We start from the raw sequence: 18,572 nt of genomic DNA on the forward strand, positions 1-18,572 counted from the left end.
GTATTCTGTTGTGTTGTGTGGGGGCAAATATGTGTTTTTAGTATTTGAGTGGGGAAGGACTATAGCTCAGTGGTAGATCACATGCTTTGCCTGCAGAAGGTCCCAAGTTCAATCCCTGGGATCTCCAGGTAGAACTGGAAAATTCTTGCCAAAACTTTGAAGAGCCGCTGCCAGTCAGTGATGACAGCACCAAGCTAGATGGACCAATGGTCTGACTCAGTATAAGGCACCTTCCTATGTGGCTCAAGCCTCACCTCTACCTTAGTTTCTTGGGAGTGTTACTTGTCCTTTGTGACAAGGCAGGCGCCCATGGCAGTCATTTTGTGGAGGTGCTCGGAACATTCTCAGATTTCAAAATATGTCCACAGGCCCCAAAAGCATCAGCTTAAAGGCTTACCCACTGTTGGGGCCCAGGACCTTCTCTCATTTCCTCTTATTATGACTGGGTTTCCTTGGGCTATGGCCTGGGCCAGGAGTGGGTTGGCGTTTTTCCCAAAGGATAAAGTGTCCCTACTGCTTAGCATATGTTTAAATAGCAGTATTTTTTAAACCTGTCCATTGCCTAGTACTGAGTGTGAAATTGAAGCAAATCCTGGAAAGTTTTTTGTTTTTTTTTTTTAAAGAAAAGAGGATATCACATGCTGGACAAACCAGAATCAGAATTTTCCAGGAAGCAGCCCTTGTAATACAGTGGCCTTGCTTCTTTTTCTATCACAACTTAGGGCCACTAACTGCAAAATAAATTTTTACACAGATATTGCTCCCATGTAGCAGGAGGAACACAGGTGAAAAAAAGCACACTATTTCTCATGTGACCATGAAATTAAAGAGATAATGTAAATGTTTACTGTTTATTTCAGTACATGCACAATGTATACTTGGTTTTCCTGTTTCCTGCATTTGTATCAATTTCACAGTATTGTGTGCAGCAGCCCATAGGAATATTTCTAATGGATAGTAAAGTTCCGGTAACATTCTTTCACATTTTAGCATAGTGTATCATTAAATGAATTTCTTAATGTTAAGTATTACTACTTGTTGTAAAATGTCATACACTTTTGTATAGGGCTGTGCACCGCTTCAGGCCAAGGCCCAAACCCCGAGTCAGAATGGGATGTTCTGGGCCCTTTCCAAGGTGAAGCAGAGGGGGCACGAAGCAACCTGAAGTGGGTCAGGGGCTCTCTGAAGTGCTTCGGTGCACTTCAGAGCTTGGGTACCCCAGCCCATCTGCGCCAGTGCCTCCAGCTCCTTACCTCAGGCGACTCACAGGAAGAGCCTCCACAATCATCATCAATCGCTGCCATTGCTGCTGCCAGCCCCTGAGACCTGGATGTGTGCCAGCTGTTTTTGGTGGGAGTCGCCATTTAATTTTTTTTTTAAATGGCACATCCAGGGCTCAGGGGCTGGCGGTGGTGGGCTGCGATGGTGGTGGCGGCGACAGAGACAGTGGCGATGACAGCAACAGTGGCCCAGGTAGGGAGCTGGAGGCTTGTGTGGGGGTGTCGGGGGGCCCTGAAGTGGGATTTAGCTGTCCAAATCCCACTTTGGGTTCAGGGCTGAGGTGGATTGGCCCCTCCAAATCAGCCCGAAGTAAATCGGGCCTGCCTTCGAAGCCCCAAAGCGGCTTCCAAATTGGTTTGGGGAGTCCCTACTTTTGTAACGCTTTTCAAGTGTGCAACATACTCCTTTCATTCAACTTAGACCTAATGTGCCTTGTTAGCTTCTGACATAAGCATTCAGGACTGTGAAGTTGCAAACATTGCACTTGAAATGGTTAAATAATGTTGCCCTCTGTCTCTATTCTTTGTTTACCTTGTACCTTTCAAAACCAGGATTGACAAGTTTTGAGATAATAGTACAGTAGATTGCAAGTCTGTCAGCTGGAATTGAATTGAAATGGACTAATGTTACGAAGTGCCTAGTATAACTGCTGTGAAACATTTGGATTCTGGGACTCTTGTCATACTATAGGTGCCATATGGAGGTTCGTGGTGGCTGTTCTACGCTGGCAGTTGTCAACAATGTAGTGCTTGGAACAGTAATTCTGGGTTATCTGCTCACAATAGATTTTGGGACTACCGTTTATTTAATATGTAATGCATCTATTTGTCTTAGGTATGTCCCACCAGAACAAGCAAAAGTTGTGGCATCTGTCCATGCATCTATATCTGGGTCCTCAGCTAGTAGTACAAGCAGTACACCGGAAGTCAAGCCACTTAAATCTCTCCTGGGAGAATCTGCACCAGCATTGCACTTAAACAAGGGCACACCTACCCAAGTGAGTAATGTGGCAAAAAAAACTTGGCTGAATTTTACATGTATTGTTCAAAATGTATTACTCAGTGCCTTGTCCGTTGGTAGTAATACTGCCCTCAGCTCAATGTCCCTTGCCCCTGAGCCAGTGGTGGGCAACTGCAGGAGGTCTGGGTGTCATTTTATTTTGCAGCCCACTCCATGCATGTTCACCCTTATAACAGCCTACAAGTCTTTAGGCTCCCAGCGCCTAAGCTTCTGTAACTCTGGTATCTTCCCATTCAACTTTCCAGTCTTCTATCTCCTTTCCTTGCTCATACAGCTCCTCCCTTATCTAGGGCCCATGTGGAGAGTTCTGTCAGCTAAACTGACAATGCACAGAAGTGGACTGTAACATTTCCCCTTCTCACATAGAATGCTTCATTATTCCACACAACTTCGCCATCAGTTCACTCAATGAGTGCCTGAGACATTATGAAAGTTGCTATTCTCACAAAACTCCTTAAGGCATTACAATATAGAATAGTGTGATCTGGGTAAAAAGTAATTTGGCTTATAAACGAGGTGTGTCTTTCCACCTCAGGAATAAAACTCTGGATTGGCCTGTACTCATGTTTGTTTAGCCAACTACAACTTGTTGTTTACAGTCTCCTGTTGTAATTCGGTCTCAAGGACAGTCACAAGAAAAGAAACAGTTTGATCTTCTCAGTGACCTTGGATCGGACATATTTGCTGCTCCTACTCCTCAGTCTACAGCTACAGCAAATTTTGCTAATTTTGCACATTTCAACAGTCATGCAGGTAACAGTATTTTCTATTCCTGGATTTGGTATTAATAAATACTGAAATCCAGCTGCTTGAAGTGCAAATAGTATTCTTCTGTAGAAAAACAAAATCAGGCTCTTGCTTTAAATGATTTCCTTCAATAAGAATGATTAAATTATACCATTAACAGGTTGCACTTAGTCATTAAATGACAAGTGACAATTTGAATTTGTCAAGCTGTGTACACATGAATCAGGAAACTTGGTCTATGAAAAAGCAGACTGGCCAGATTCTGTCGGTCTTAATTCTGAAGTAGCTGTCAAGGTCTGTCAGAGTTGGAGGGACAGAGTGGTACATTTACAGAAAGTATTGAGGAAAGAATTAATGTTGACTAAGTATATAATGGAACTAAAGGCAAGAAATGGCAATGAGAGAACCCACATAGTTTGGACTATGTTGCTTTACATGACAAGAAAGATAGTTATGGTTGTCTTAGGCTTTAGTACATTTGCACAGATTTTAGTACATTTGAGAAATTAATGCTTTACAGTCAATATGTCAACATTCTTATTTTGATCCTTATTTTGAACCTTCAGAACCCATGATTCTGAAGTTAAAAAATAGCTCCTCCCTTTTGGCCCTGTGATTTTGTGTTCAGACCACTGCTACAACAAAAATGCTACCCCAGTTTCATGGCCCCTTTCACAGGCAGCAAAATGGGTTGTCGTATTCAGTGATTTCATCAGGGGACAGAAGAAATTCTAGACTTTTTCAGGGGTGGAGGCTTCCTGGGACAAGTGGTGGTAGCAGCTCCCCCCCCCCCCTTTAAGTATAGTTTGGCAGCTGCTGCTGCAGCAGCAGCTCTCCTCTTGGCAGTCTGCAGTGTTTTCCCCATAATACCTCACTTGCGTTGATGTTACACGATGACAGTCACTCTAGAGGCGTTGTGGGGGTGGGGGATGATTGCTGTCCCCACTGGCCAGCGTGAGCAGTTTGCTTATTAACAATGTTGTGCACAACCTATTAGCTGCTTTTCTTAAACATCTGACACTTTTGATCTGTCATCACTGTATCTTAAACTTAAAGTTTGGGACTGGGATTGTACTGTGTGTGGAATCCCAAATCAGAGATTATGATAATACTTAGGTATATCCTGTATTAAATTACTGTATTTAATTAAATCACTGTATTTAATTAAATTAAATTAAATATCCTGTATTAAAGGACTGGAAACAAAGCCCTATGAAGAGAGACTGAAAGAACTGGGCATGTTTAGCCTTGAGAAGAGAGACTGAGGGGAGATATGATAGCACTCTTCAAGTACTTGAAAGTACTTGAAAGGTTGTCACAGAGAAGAAGGCCAGGATCTCTTCTTGATCATCCCAGAGTGCAGGACACGGAATAATGGGCTCAAGTTACAGGAAGCCAGATTCCGGCTAAACATCTGGAAAAACTTCCTGACTGTTAGAGCAATACGACAGTGGAACCAATTACCTAGGGAGGTGGTGGGCTCTCCCACACTGGAGGCATTCAAGACGGGGCTGGACAGCCATCTGTCGGGGATGCTCTGACTTGGATTCCTGCATTGAGCAGGGGGGTGGACTCGATGGCCTTGTGGGCCCCTTCCAACCCTACTATTCTATGATTCTATGAAGTTGTTCGAAGTAGTTAGCATATATTATCTCAATTATCCTTACAATAACCCTGTAAGGCAAGTCAGTATTCTTACCACATTGAGGATGGAGGGCTAAGGGTATAATGACTCACTGGGTGGCTTTGAGGCAAGCCTATGCCTGAGACAAGGTTTGAACTATGAACTTAAGTTCACATAATTAACCACTATACCAGGCCATCTCAGTTTATTAGGTCGCTTCTATCTGTGCTAACTTCTTGTTCTGTAAGAAAGGATATTGATGTGTCATTCTTTGGTCAGTGGTGCTTACAGGATCCTGTGTAGAATCCCTAGTTTTATACTGTCTGAGGCTGGAATGTCCAATTGTTTACTGCATAAAGCAACTCGCAGTCTAGCTTTTGTGAGATAAGGGAAATGTGCCAATTTGACTGGGATTAAAACCTCAGGTGAGGGCAGGCTGAGTACTGCAATAAGGTTTTGAGAAACTAAGGGACAATGCGTCCAGAAGGAGATTGGAAGAAGGGAGCAGCATAAACAATGGACTGAGAGAAAATAACCTGAAGGGAAGGATAGGTGGAGAATGATGCTTGAAGAGGAGAAAAAAATTGAAGCGAGAGGAGACTCTGAAGAAACTTCAGAGAAGGAAATATGCTATGTTGGAGAAGGAGAGGGGAGTGCAGTGAAGGGTTGTCAGGAGACAGGCTGGCTGAAGGGCGGGCAGCAAAGTGGGCGGTGGCCTAAAAAACAGGAATCAAATGAAATAATGAGTGGTGTAGATCTGCCATTGAAGAAAGGAGAAGCAAAAGTAAAACTAGTACTGGGGCTGTACGTGATTGACAGGAAGTGGGCTGGCAAGGAAGGTTTGGAGTCCGGAATGCCAGAGAGGCGTGTGTTTGCTATGTCTAGACTCCAGTGAGCGGGAGTGGGGATTCTTTGAACTGTGGCTTCCATGGTTACTGTATCATTGTGACCTGGCAATCACAGCGCAGGAGTGGGGGGTGGCGTGAATTGCACATTGGTTTGAACTAGCCAACTCTTTGGCTGCATACTTCAGGGAATGATTCTAAAAGTATAATCAGGAAGATGTATCTGGGCTTTGTTGTATTTTGTTATAGGCAAGGTCCCTATAGTTGTGTGTAACTTGTTGTGTATCTAATGTTCCCAGTCCTGTAAATAAATTACTACCTTAAAAGAGCCTAATTTGCTTTGGGCACAATATTTGACTAAAGGATTTGCGCTTCCTTCTGGATTATTCTCTTAAATTTTATATTGGCTGTATTATCTCCTCATAAGTCACAGTGACTTCTCAAAGGCCAGGATCAAGAGAGTGGGGTTAGTGAGTTTTCCAGGCATACTGAACAATGCTAATGAAACTTCAGTTTCAAAAGCTGCTTGCTGTGTGACATGGAGAACTGTTGTTTGAGAAAAACACCCAAATGCTAGGATCCACTGAACTTGCAGGCTGGTTTGGATCTTGGCCAGTGTGAATTTAAACTTACAGAACTACTTCTCAGTGAGAGACTGAGGCTGTCTTAAATAGATGCTGTAGTAGCAAAGAACATGGATACAACTGGCCCAATAGTCTGAAGTGACCAGCAGTATAATAGCACAAAGTGTTGATGTCACTATCTTAGACGAATGCTCTAAGCCAAATTGTGTGAAGTGAATTTTGCCATACTGAGTTTTTCAGTGTTAATTTCTTGGGTGCTAACTTCCAGGAAAAAAAATAGTAACCTTATTTATTAACTTCATGGTGAACTAAAAGCTGTGTTGGAGGTATTGTGATTATAGAACTGATCTTGCAGAAGTGACCTTTTCACTTTTACTGACTCACATGAGGGAGAAAGACATTGGTTTTAAATATTTTGCACACATACCATAGAAATAACTGGTATTCCCATGTGAAACACTTCGCATCAGATGGAATATTTAAGATAACTTTTGTCCTATACACTATAATTTCATAAGTGACATTTATGTCAGTGGCATGTTTGAGGTACAGCTGCCCTCAAAGCCTGGCGTAATGTGATTCAGTTTATGATCTGTTTTCGTTTTCATACCATTAACATGTTTTGTTCATTTGCAATTTACAGCGCAGAACTCTGCAAATGCAGGTTTTGCAAACTTTGATGCATTTGGACAGTCTAGTGGTTCGAGTAATTTTGGTGGTTTCCCCACAGCAAGTCAGTCTGCTTTTCAGCACCAAAATACAGGTAGAAATGCTCTAGCATTGTTAGCTTTCTTAATATAAACTAATCTGGATATGTAGTTTAGAATATCTCTTAACTCTTTCCTGTACCTACTTTAACACACACTCTGAAGCTCTGGGGAAACCTGAAATGGATGCTCCCCTTTGTTTGCTATATTTGGTGTGAGTTATGTTGATGTTTTCTCGTACAAATTTTTTGCACTGTAGCTTCTTATTTATCCCTACACATGAAATAATCTGTGCCACGTTTGTGGGCACTGTCGAATATTGGATTATTTCTAAGTTAAAAGGAGACTCTGTTTTCCATCTTCTAAGGTAACAGTAAATGCACTCCAATTAGAGAAGAAACTTGTTTAATGTGGTAAAAGTGTATCCAGTTTTTAAAAATATCTCATGTGTAAGGTCTATTGCTTTGCTCTTTAATTTGGTTGTGTTGTAATAACGTTTGTTTGGAATGACACGCTACTTGTCTATGGCTGACTTATTTTCTTTTTTCCTTTTCCTTTTTTAAGTGTGTTGTCTTAAGACTTTCTTTTAAAATTTTGTTTTTCCCTTTTGTTAACTTTAACCCCTCACACAATTTCTGGCTGTCCAGCGTTCAGAACGCTTTCATCTAGCTGCAGTTTTGGTGAATTTACTACTACCGCTTTCCCTCTCCAGGCTGTGCGCAGTAAGTTCCACCATGGTGGGAAACTCAGCTCACTTAATTTACAATGCCATTTTTTGTTTCCTTTATCATGTCCAGGTTTTCTTATATTAGTCCTTGCTTTAAAAAGTGCTAGCTTGTAGTTTATTAGCTTAGTTGTATTGATTAGGAGTCCTCCCAATACATAGACAGTAGAAGTCAAAGTTAACGTTATTTTCTTACTGCAAATAAATTAAAAATGTAACTGAATCTCATAATTTCAGGATACATATATAAAATCTGTCTAACATCGAATCATTGGGGTTCTGCTGTGATAGGGCAGGGAAATGTTCTGGTACTCTTTAATATACCTCACACAAACAGGCCTTTCAGATGTTCTCCCAAATCCAATTGCCCAAGACATATGGCAGTATTTACGAGGAAGGAGACTACACATCCTAGTACAGCAGTAGGCATCCTGGTAATCTCCAGGTGTGTTGGATTACAATTCCCATAAATCCCAGCCAGCATGGCCAATGGTTAGGATTGTGGGCATTGTAGTCCAAAACGTTTGAAGGGCACCAGGTTGCCTATCCCTGTGCTAGTGTTTAGGACCAAGTGGTGGCAGCCACTGTGTGGAACTTTTTCTGTTTAAATTTGAAAATATTAAATACTTGACTGCCACAGGCACTGACAGGGATTTTGTTCCTCTAAAAAGTGTGATACAGTCTCTTCTGCTCTCTGTTCTTCTTCTTGATATGTGTGACCTTTAAACATATCCACATACATGGTCACCAGTAGCATTTGAAGAGACATTCGTTGAGCTTGGAAGTATCTATCATGTTTAACTTATCTTGTTACAGGTGGGAGCGCTGGATCAGTGAATGCTAACTTTGCACACTTTGATAACTTCCCCAAATCCTCCAGTGCTGATTTTGGAGCCTTCAGTGCTTCTCAGAGCAACACAACTGCAGCCAGTAAAGCTGCATTGAATAAATCGAATCTCCAGTCAGCAGATAAATACGCAGCTCTTGCTAATTTAGATAATATCTTCAGCACAGGGCAAGGTACTAATTCTTATTCTTTGACCTGTTCTCTTACACTATTTATCATGGCAATAGTGGTGTTCTGTATTCTAGTAGACAGTGGGGTTCTTAATGCTTCCCATTGTATGAACTACCAATACTAGTAGCATGTTGCTTGCAAATTTTATACACTGCGAGCATATCAGATCTGGTAAAAATAAAGGTAGTACAGTAAAAGTATTGGTCTCTGGTGTGTTCAGTTCTTTCCTTAATACCAGGCTCCAGAGTGCCATTAATATTCTGATCAAGTCATCTCTGTGTGTGTGGGGAGGGTGTGCTTTGTGTGGGGGGGTGATGACTCAGTTCATCTGAGTGCAGATGAAGCTTCCAAGGAAACCTATCCTTTTCAGTATAGCAAATGCCATCATGGAATTCAGCAGACGGCAATGATGTTGATGCCTGAAAGAGTGATCTTTGCATCTGAGTAATTCTTCAGACTTGCGTTCTACTCTGTTCTGCCTTTTTTTATCTATTTCAAAAAATCTGTTTATGATTCATACTACAAAAAAACCCCTTAACATTGATGTGGAGTTGATGCACCCAGCTATGTCTCATTCTTTAGAAAGGCAAAGTAGTCCGAAAGTTCACAGTGAGCCATCTAGCCAAGTCCCCTTAAGAATTAAGAGGGTAGAAACCTCTATTCATAAAAGCTATTGTAGGATCTAGGATATCAAAGCTATAGTTTCCACAAATCCATGACTAGGTGGCTTTATATAGGGTAATGGTCTAGATTATGTTTCTGGATCACTGTCTATAATGAATATTCTTACAGTGGTAGGGACTGTGTCAGGTTGCAGCACAGAACTGCACAGTGTTGCAGTTAAGTATAATTTCTGATTATCTTGGAAGTTGTTAAACTCATATCTTGCCCTTCCTCTGAGGGGCTCAGGGCAGCATATGGCTCTTTCCCCCCCACCTGCCTCCCATTCTAGTCTTGTGTGGTAGGTTGTTTTGTTTTGCTATAATTTTAACTTTTTAAACTTCCCTGAGAACTTGTTGAAGGGTGGGTATAAAAACAACAACAACAAATAAATGATGGGCCCAAGACACACAGTGAGCTTCATGGCTGAGTGGGGATAAGAACCCTGGTCCTATTTATTTATTTTATTTGTACCCTGCCTTTCTACCAAAAATGATTCTCTATGCAGCTTACAGAAACAATTAAAATTGATTAAAACAATAACATAATACATTAAAATACAACAAGAATATAACAATCACAGGGGAAAATATTATTAAAAACAGCACCCAACCCACCAGATCCACTTGCAGGCTAAAGGCCTTCTTAAATAAAGCTTTCTGCCTGCCTGTGGAAGGACAGCAGAGAGGGAGCAAGCCTAGCCTCTCTTGGGAAGGAGTTCCACAGCCTGGGAATCACCACCTAAAAGGTAATCTCTTGGGTTACCACCAAATGTGCCTGTGAAGGCATTGGTCTCGAAAGAAGGGTCTTTCCTGAAAATTTCAGGAACCGGGCAGGCTTGTAGGGGAGAAGGCAGTCTTTCAGCTAGCCTACTCTTAAGCCGTATAGGGCTTTATAGGTCATAACCAGCACTCTGAATTCTGCCTGGAAATAAACTAGTAGCCAGTGAAGCTGTTGTAACGAGTGAATCGCATGCTGCCTTGCTCAGTGGTTTGGCCTGCAGCATTCTGGACCAGCTAAACTTTCTGAACAGCTTTTGAAGGTAGTCCCACATAGAATGCATTACAGTAGTCGAAAGGGTAGTCTTCCTGGTCTGATGCTCAGAACTACTATATTACAAGGGCTCTTGGCTCTTACTCCATTGTAAAAAGTAATGAGTTTCAGATCAAGCAGGAACGTATCTGGATTTGGATTTAGAGTGGAAACCATGTTTTAGTGTAGCAAACAAGGTTTTAGGAATGCATTATTTCAAAAGAAGATACAAGTCCTCTGCCTGATACATTTCTCATGAACTATAACTATGGGCCCCTTTAAAATAAAAAAAATATTGACATGTGAGTTTAGGAAATGACAGTAACTTCCTTTATAAATGAGTCATTTGCAATGACTCATATGAGCAGTATTAAACGATTGAATTATAAATATTAATTTGCTAAAATATAAAATTTCATACATGGATAACACCTATAAAAGTGCAAACCAATTTTAAACTATTTCATTGAAAATCTAATTTGCTCTGGTCAATTAAAAAAACCTTCCTCATCAAAAAGGGCTTAGTATCTGCAACTAAGTGGGGAGAAAGCCCTATAGCCCCATAGGCTCAGTGAACATTCATCCTGATTTTGTTGGGTGCTCAGACAGTATTTCAGGAATCTCCCTCCTGCTGAGTTTAAGGATCTGAAGGCTCATGATTGTGGAATATTTAACTGCCATTAATAGGACAATAAAGTTTATTAATCAAAAACTGGCACTCATAATTTTAAGATTTTGATGCTGTTACATGTTTAACCCTATAATGTAATACTTATGTTGAGCTTTTTTGGGTTGAAGCAGTTTAATTGATTATTCTGCCTGTTTTAATTTTTTTTTTTTTGTAAGCATATGCACTTAATGTACAGCTAAAATCATACATCCTTACAACTTGCATTAAACTTGCAGTGTGTCTTCTCATACACTGAAAAACACACATGAAGGATTTATTCAAGGATGATATAAATGGAAACCAAGTACTTTTCTGTGATGTCCCCACATCTTAGTCCATCTATTGCCAATGTGCAAGTGACTTATTCCTTTTATTTTCTGTACACTCAAGACCAAAGTTGTTGGGTTGTTCACCATATGAGAGTTGCTTCAAACAGCTGTAGCCATGTGACAGGTCATTCCTACCCATCAGCTCTTCACTTGGTTCAGGACATTTCTTCCTGCCACAGGCATGGGGTTATATTTTTTTTTTTACCTTTTTGCAGTGGTGCGGACAATACAGGTTTAGCTGCTTGGTTAGCTGCTACATATGAGTAGCAGTTAAAGCAAGCATCTAAATGGCAGCCTTAATATGTGTGCTGTGGGCCTTCATTAAACTGATCATACTGCATGCAAGTGTTCAGCCTAGGTCCATGATGTCTGTTTATTTAGGTCTAGCTATAGTTTTGTGGCATTAAGGAAAAAAAGTTGGAAGAAAATTGCTTTGATTGTCTTATAAAATGAAAGTTGGGGGAACAACAGTAGATTAATTTCCTAACTGTAGGTTATCCAATAAAGATATAATTGCCATTGCTAACTTATGCTCTAAAGAAATCTTGTGTGAATTTTTAATCTCGTATCTTTTTTTGTAGGTAGTGATCAAGGAAGTGGCTTTGCTGCCAGTACAGCACCAGCAGGTCCTGCTGTGTCAGCCCCAAGTCAGCCAAGTACATCTTCAGACAAGTATGCAGCTCTAGCAGAATTAGACAGTGTGTTCAGCTCCACAGCAACCTCTAGTAATGCATATACTTCCACCAGTAATGTTAGCAGGTACTCTTTCTTGATAGAAGTTAATGTAAACCAGTTGTGTTTACAAACAATAAAAATGAAATGGTACACTTTTGAAGAAGTGCGGAAAACATTGAAAACCTATAGTTTAAAAAATGCAGATTCAGTTACAGCAGGGGTGGGAAGCCTGTGGCCATCCAGATGTATTTGGACTCCAACTCCCATCAGTCCTAGCCATGGCCAATGGTCAGGGATGATGTAGCCCAACAACATCTGGAGCGCCACAGGTTCCCCATCCCTGAGTTAAGGCGTGGACAGGTGAATGTGGAGGTAGTGGTTTACTAAAGTGTAAAGCTTGCTACAAATATCACTAAGCACAAGTTGCTGATATGAAACTGAAACAAATATTACTGGCTGGGGGAGGGGGGCTTCAGCATTCTCAATGCCTAAATTATTGTCAGTGATAAGTCATTTGTGTATGAATATTTACATTGGTGTTAATTCCATAACTGGCTTAAACCTGTTGGTAGCACGAGATTTGTAAAGTTTGATATTAGTGATGTCAAAAAAAAATTAAATACAATCTTGTAACTATCTGGAAGTGCAAGTTTCTGCTTGGTACCTTATCTAAATTTCTTTTGTCTTATTACTACGCATACCGTTGGCTATTGGAGGATGTGGTTAGCTTTTGACGTGTACTTTAAGAATGGTTGCCACTATATATGCCTGCCCAAGGACTGAGATCTGTTGGAGGGGCCCTCCTCTGGGTCCCACCAGTGTGAGACATACACTGCGGTGAACATGGGAGAGGGCCTTCTCTGCTGTGGCACCCCAGTTGTGGAATGTTCTCCCCTTGGAGGCCCGATTAATGCATACATTGGTTTCATTTCAGCTCCAAGTAAAAATATGGCTTTTTACCAAAGCCTTTGAGGGCTAAATGCATTCCCTAAAGAAGCACACTATTTTAACTGTTTCATTGTTTTAGATTTTAATTGTTATTAGCTTGTTTAATGGTTTAATATGTTTTTAGCCGTTTACATTATTTATTGTTTTATACTGTTTAAATTGATTTTATCTGTACACTGCCCTGAGATCTTAATGATAAAGGGCAGGACACAAATGTAATTAATTAATTAATTAATTAAATTAAGCCAGTTGTTTCCTCCAAAATGTGATAAAACAGCTGTCTATATTTCCATATACAATAATTTGCTGTAGGTGTCTAATTGTTAAGTGACTGGCTCTGATGTTGATGAATGTGAATTATTTTCAGTAATGCTTTTGGAACAGTACCAGTGGGTGCTAATACACAGACACAGCCTGCGTCATCAAGTGTACCTGCTCAATTTGGAGGTATTGTAAACATTACTAAACCTTCTTGTTAACTTGTGTTACATAATCCTGTTTTTTCCTGTATCCATAGTTATGCCTTAACCCCAAAGGCAATTCGTGCATAAGCGTTTGGATGATTATATCTCAGCTTAGTGCAAGAAAATCAGGTGGTCTTCTATTAACTGTAGTTGCCCATTTTTGCTGAACCAGAAAACTGCTTACCAGTTTCAGAACAAGCCAGGATATTAAACCAAAGTTTGAAGTTGGCTTGTATCCTGGCTTGTTTTGAATCTGGTAACCATAGTTTCCTGGTTTGAATTAAATGGGAAACCATGGGAAACTATGGTTAATTGAAGGCTTCCTGATTTAATCACAGTTTAAACAAAGAGAAGTGTGAAGAGGCTGCCTGCACAGGCAAAAGGGTCATTCATATCTTGACTTATTAAGTACCAGTGGGAGCTATGCCAAGATGTGATCATCTTAACTGGCTCATTAATGAAATATATCTTAGACGGAATTGTTGTACTGTGTCATTTTGATAGTTTGAGGGATGTAGTGTTTTCATAATGTCAATGCTTGATTTTTCAGCAACACCATCCACGAATCCATTTGTGGCTGCTCCCGTAGCCGCAGTAGCACCTTCAACGAACCCATTCCAAACCAATAACAGAGGAGCAACAGGTTAGAAAAAGAAAACATGCGATTATGCTTGATAACAATTCATGTTTTTAATCTTCTATAATTATAAATTTGTAACTTTGAGGTAAGCTATCATGTTAAATATACTCCTGCTCTTATGAAATCAAATACTTTTGTCGTGGCTGTTATATTTATCTAGCTAGGTCAAACAGTTAGAACAGGAAACATGCATAAGTTCAAATAAAGATGTTCCCATTCCTGATTTTTAAGGCTAAATCTAGTCAATATTTGTGTTTCAAACCGTTACACTGCACTACTACTTTTAGAACACTTTAATGTTTGAATTTCCTTTAACAGATATAATGTATGTAATAAAATTGATATCTCCTTTAGCCTTCCAGCTTTTTTGTGCTTATGCATAATAAAATATTTAGGTAGCGTCTGTATTAAAGGAATGAGCTTGACTTGGTTAAAAGAGGTCAGTTTCTGACCAGTTTAACAGAATAACTTCCAAACTATGAAGTATTCTGAAGTTTTAAAAGGGTGTTTAAATATTGATCATTTTACCATGCAAAAATATTTCTGCAAGAAGTTGTTTATAATTATTTGACATTGTCTGGTCTCTTTGTGACTTCTCATAAGGCCTCTCAGGAGCAATGCACTCTCACATATTTCCTCAGGCTCAGTTTGGTAGGTGGCCACATTTTATATAAGTTTCATGTGGCTAACTGTTCATTTGCTTGTGAAAGCTTACTGCTGGTTACTGGTTCTTCCGCATGTACAACTTTTTCAACCCCCCTTCCATATTTTGAAGTGGAGTGGGCATGGATGGTGATTCACCTCAAATACATGTTGACATTACTTGATATAAATTTAAGACTTACATCTCAGTCCTAAACACATGTATTCAAAACCATGTGCTTTTAATTTCATTGGGACTTGTCATCAAGCAAGTGTGCTTAGGATTGTAAGCGAAAACTGTTACATTTTACCTCCATGGTCACATTAGTAGATGCTTAAAAAGTGAGTGAGTTTTGAAGCTTGTGTTCATAGTAGCTGAAGTGAAACTAATAATGGCAAACCATTGTGTATTATCACAATGTGTTTGGATTTGCTGTTTTAGCAAGTTTCACTGTTAAATATCCTCCCTGCTAATAGTAGCTTGTGTAAGTCTGTTGGTGCACTATCTGTAGTTTGTCTATTTTATATCCATATGTGCCTCTTTATTCCACAGTTACTTTAATGAGCTGTTATGCCACGTCTTTCCTGGCTAGCCATAACTATTGATTGATGGATGTGGTGACATAGAAATAAAGTCGTGCCAGTTCTCTACAACAAAAGGGAGATCAGGGGCAGTATGCAACTATGTCACTCTGTTAGTGCAAATGTTGTGCTAGCAGAAATCAAGTTCTGAACTATGCACAAGAGGAGAATTCAACTAAAGTTACATTTATGCAAGCATAGTTGTGCAGGCAGTTGCACAACCAGTTGTGCATTAAGTTTGCACAACTTGTTATGCATTCTGCTTGTGCAACTGATTGTGCAAGTATAACAGGCGACTGATTGCGCAATAGAAAGATTCAACAGAGCTCCGCCGGTGCTACTGTGAGTTTGCGAAATGACACCATTGGATACTGCCCCAAGTTCTATAAACAAAGAAAAAATCGTAGGTAGTTCAGTAAAACGATCCACTGGAAATTCTAGTCAGGAAACTCAATATATCTAACAATATTATACAAAAATTAAAATTGTTTAATAGACTGCTTCACATGCAATGCTGTCACTGAACAATATTTCTTTCGCAACCCAGCCAGGATGCAAAAAACAATGGAACCAATTAGATTAAACAAAGGAAGCTTTAGCAGTTTTTCAACAGCGGCTTCCTTAAAGAATCATTTTGACAGGCCATGTGGGTCAGTTGTCTGAGTAAAAAATCAATTAGCCCAACAAAATAGCTCCTGGATCTTGGCTGCTGCTATTTATTGGACATAATTTAATGGTGGTCAGTAAAAGTTACTATAGAGTTCTAATGCTTTCTGCACACTTATTTCTGGAAGTACTGAGCTAAATGGATCCATGATATTTTTGAAATTATGGTCCTTTCCCCCTATCTTACATTATTATCCACTGAAAATCATTGGTAGTTAGCTATTGCCTGTGGTATCTCCATATTCTGTTTTAAGAAAAAATGTTTTGAAATACCTAAGAAGAGATACTGGCAAACATGATGTTGATCAAAGGGAGCAGACCAAACAAGTTTTGGCTATTTTCCTAGAAAATCCAGAAGCTTAATGGTTTTAAGGCTAGCCATGTGACTGGCAGCTTCATAAGGGATTCTGTGGAAATGCTGCGTAGTGCGACTTCATAGCAACAGTAGAACACGATTGAAAAGTAATTGAATGCTACATTTCCCTTACCAACAGCAACATTTGGCACCGCATCCATGAGCATGCCTGCAGGATTTGGAACAACTGCCTCATACAGTCTTCCTACTAGCTTTAGTGGTAACTTCCAACAGCCTGCATTTCCAGCCCAGGCAGCCTTTCCTCAGTCTGCTTTTACCCAGCAACCTAATGGTAAATGTTTGCATGTTACATTTTGTTTCAACAAATTGGGAGCACAAGCGTAATTTGATAACATTTTAGTAATTAATCTGTTCATCTTGAGATATTCTTGCCTGTTCTGTGCTTACATCAGCTGATCGCTTGAATGTTACATTGTAGCCTCAGGATGTAACTGATGGTATAGTGGTGTGAAGGGTGAGGGAGTTCACCTGATCAGGCTATTGCATATTTTATATTCTCACATTCCCTGTCCTTAAATGCAGGAATGACTGTTATGAATTATGTTTGGCCCTAGAAAAACCTGGTAATCCCAGCTAAGTCGCTGCTTCGCAGATGCAGGGAACCTATTTGGAATGATACTCTGAATCTTTACCCTTAAATGATCTAACAACTGTATTACTAGATGGTTAAATAAGAACCTAGTTTCTGCATAATTTTATATCATGAACTTTAAGTGTTTTTAATTATGTTAAAGTAAGAAATTGATTTTTCCCAGGCTTTCCTAGCTAGCATTTATATGTTTCAGACATATCTAGGACCCCAGTGTTAAAGTGGGAATACCCACTTTGAGTTGGTTACTTAAGAGTACCCAGAACATTTCAAGTTGTGTTTTTAACTTACATGATTTTGTTGAAGAAAACCTAGAATGGGGAAGCAAGTCAACAAAGTGAAACTTCTTACATAGTTCATAGGGGCATGGGATCTGATTCCATTGTTTTCATTGAGATCAAATATTTTATAAACACAATGATCAAGAGATTAATTGCTGGAAATAGAGTAGATGCGCAGTGCAATACTTTACTATAGCTTTAAAATTTACATGATATTTTATTACATAGGTGCAGGCTTTGCTGCATTTGGACAGGCAAAACCAGTAGTAACCCCATTTGGGCAAGTTACAGCTGTTGGAGTATCTAGTAATCCTTTTATGGTAAGTGAAGCCTAACGGTTTAGTAGTCTTTCAGATTTAGAGAGTAATTTGTTGTGTTACCACAATACTGACTTGTATTTATAAGACTATTTAATAATAAATTGGAGGGCCATTTATGAACCATGGTCTTTTAAAACTTTTTAATCTTAATCTTTTAATGTATTTGGGGGTCATAGCTGCCCCTCCCAATAATAAACATTGGCCTTCCATGTGCCATTTTACATCCCGTGCATTTTCCTACATTAAAGGAACAACAGTGCCATTTTGTTAGCTCTGTGTTCTGTATGCTTACCAAAAATACGTTAATAGACAATTAGCCCCCAGTAAAAGAAAATTGAGCACTGGCCATCCAAGGTTCTGTGTGTGTTTTCAGGGGGCTGGAGGGGCTGCCATGGGAAATATGCTTTAGTCCGCCCAGTTGCACATACCTAAATCTGGAACCACCCATGATCTCTTCATAACTATCCTTGTGTTGTAAACAGTCTTTGATTTAAAAAGAAAAAGAGAAAATTAGAGAAACTGACTCCAGCACAGACTGAATGATTTTCCAAGCATAGCAGGAGGAAAAACATGTATAGTAAGAGATTCGTGTTCCCTGAATTAATACTTCTGACAAAATGGGATCAGCTCAAACATTTTCTATTTTAATTCAGTCTGTTGAGGTAATATGCTTTGCATAGGGCTGTCATTATTTTTGTGTGAGACTTTTCCTCTTTTCTTTTAGGCCAGTGCACCAGCAGGGCAATTTCCAACAGGAAGCTCATCAACCAATCCTTTCTTATAGCCTTATAGACACTTTACCTAAAAGAACTCTTATGTGATCACATAACATCTCTGCGCCTCTTGCACTGTTGTCTTGTTTCACTGACCTTAGCTTTAAACACATGAGAAGTCTTTAAAAAAAAAAAAAAAAAGCCTGCATTGTGTATTAAAACCAAGGAACATCAGGTAATGTGCAAAACAGGGGGCTCTGGTAACATCCTTTAATTTGTGCATTGGCAGGAGAATGTTAACGGTATCATGTATATTAAAATTGGCTAATATTAAGTTATTGCAGATATCACATTCATTAGGCTGCAGTACTGTACATATTTTTTTCTTAGGAATTAGTTATTTGTGCATATCAGTATTTGTAACTTTTAACACAT

The 18,572-nt window shown here is 39.6% G+C and overlaps 1 protein-coding gene across 8 annotated transcripts in view; it reads left to right on the forward strand.

Annotated features, from left to right (window-relative positions):
• The window catches only part of AGFG1 (ArfGAP with FG repeats 1), a 35,003-nt gene extending 16,645 nt beyond the window's left edge, over positions 1-18,358 (forward strand). For 2 of the 8 annotated variants that reach the window (XM_084847153.1, XM_084847157.1), the window contains exons 4-13: positions 2,116-2,278; positions 2,901-3,054; positions 6,745-6,864; positions 8,349-8,552; positions 11,823-12,000; positions 13,232-13,311; positions 13,879-13,971; positions 16,353-16,505; positions 17,333-17,424; positions 18,149-18,358. In XM_084847153.1, coding sequence (XP_084703279.1) covers positions 2,116-2,278; positions 2,901-3,054; positions 6,745-6,864; positions 8,349-8,552; positions 11,823-12,000; positions 13,232-13,311; positions 13,879-13,971; positions 16,353-16,505; positions 17,333-17,424; positions 18,149-18,208 — 1,297 coding nt within the window. In that variant the 3' untranslated portion in view covers positions 18,209-18,358. Of the gene's footprint in view, positions 1-2,115; positions 2,279-2,900; positions 3,055-6,744; positions 6,865-7,455; positions 7,531-8,348; positions 8,553-11,822; positions 12,001-13,231; positions 13,312-13,878; positions 13,972-16,352; positions 16,506-17,332; positions 17,425-18,148 lie in introns of all 8 variants that reach the window. The other 6 variants (XM_084847152.1, XM_084847154.1, XM_084847156.1 and 3 more) reach the window with 6 other exon arrangements.
• The last annotated feature ends 214 nt before the right edge of the window (positions 18,359-18,572 follow it).

This window comes from Heloderma suspectum, chromosome 3, assembly GCF_057233095.1.
Source record: "Heloderma suspectum isolate Gila_16-S chromosome 3, 16-S_ref, whole genome shotgun sequence".
NCBI lineage: Eukaryota > Metazoa > Chordata > Lepidosauria > Squamata > Helodermatidae > Heloderma > Heloderma suspectum.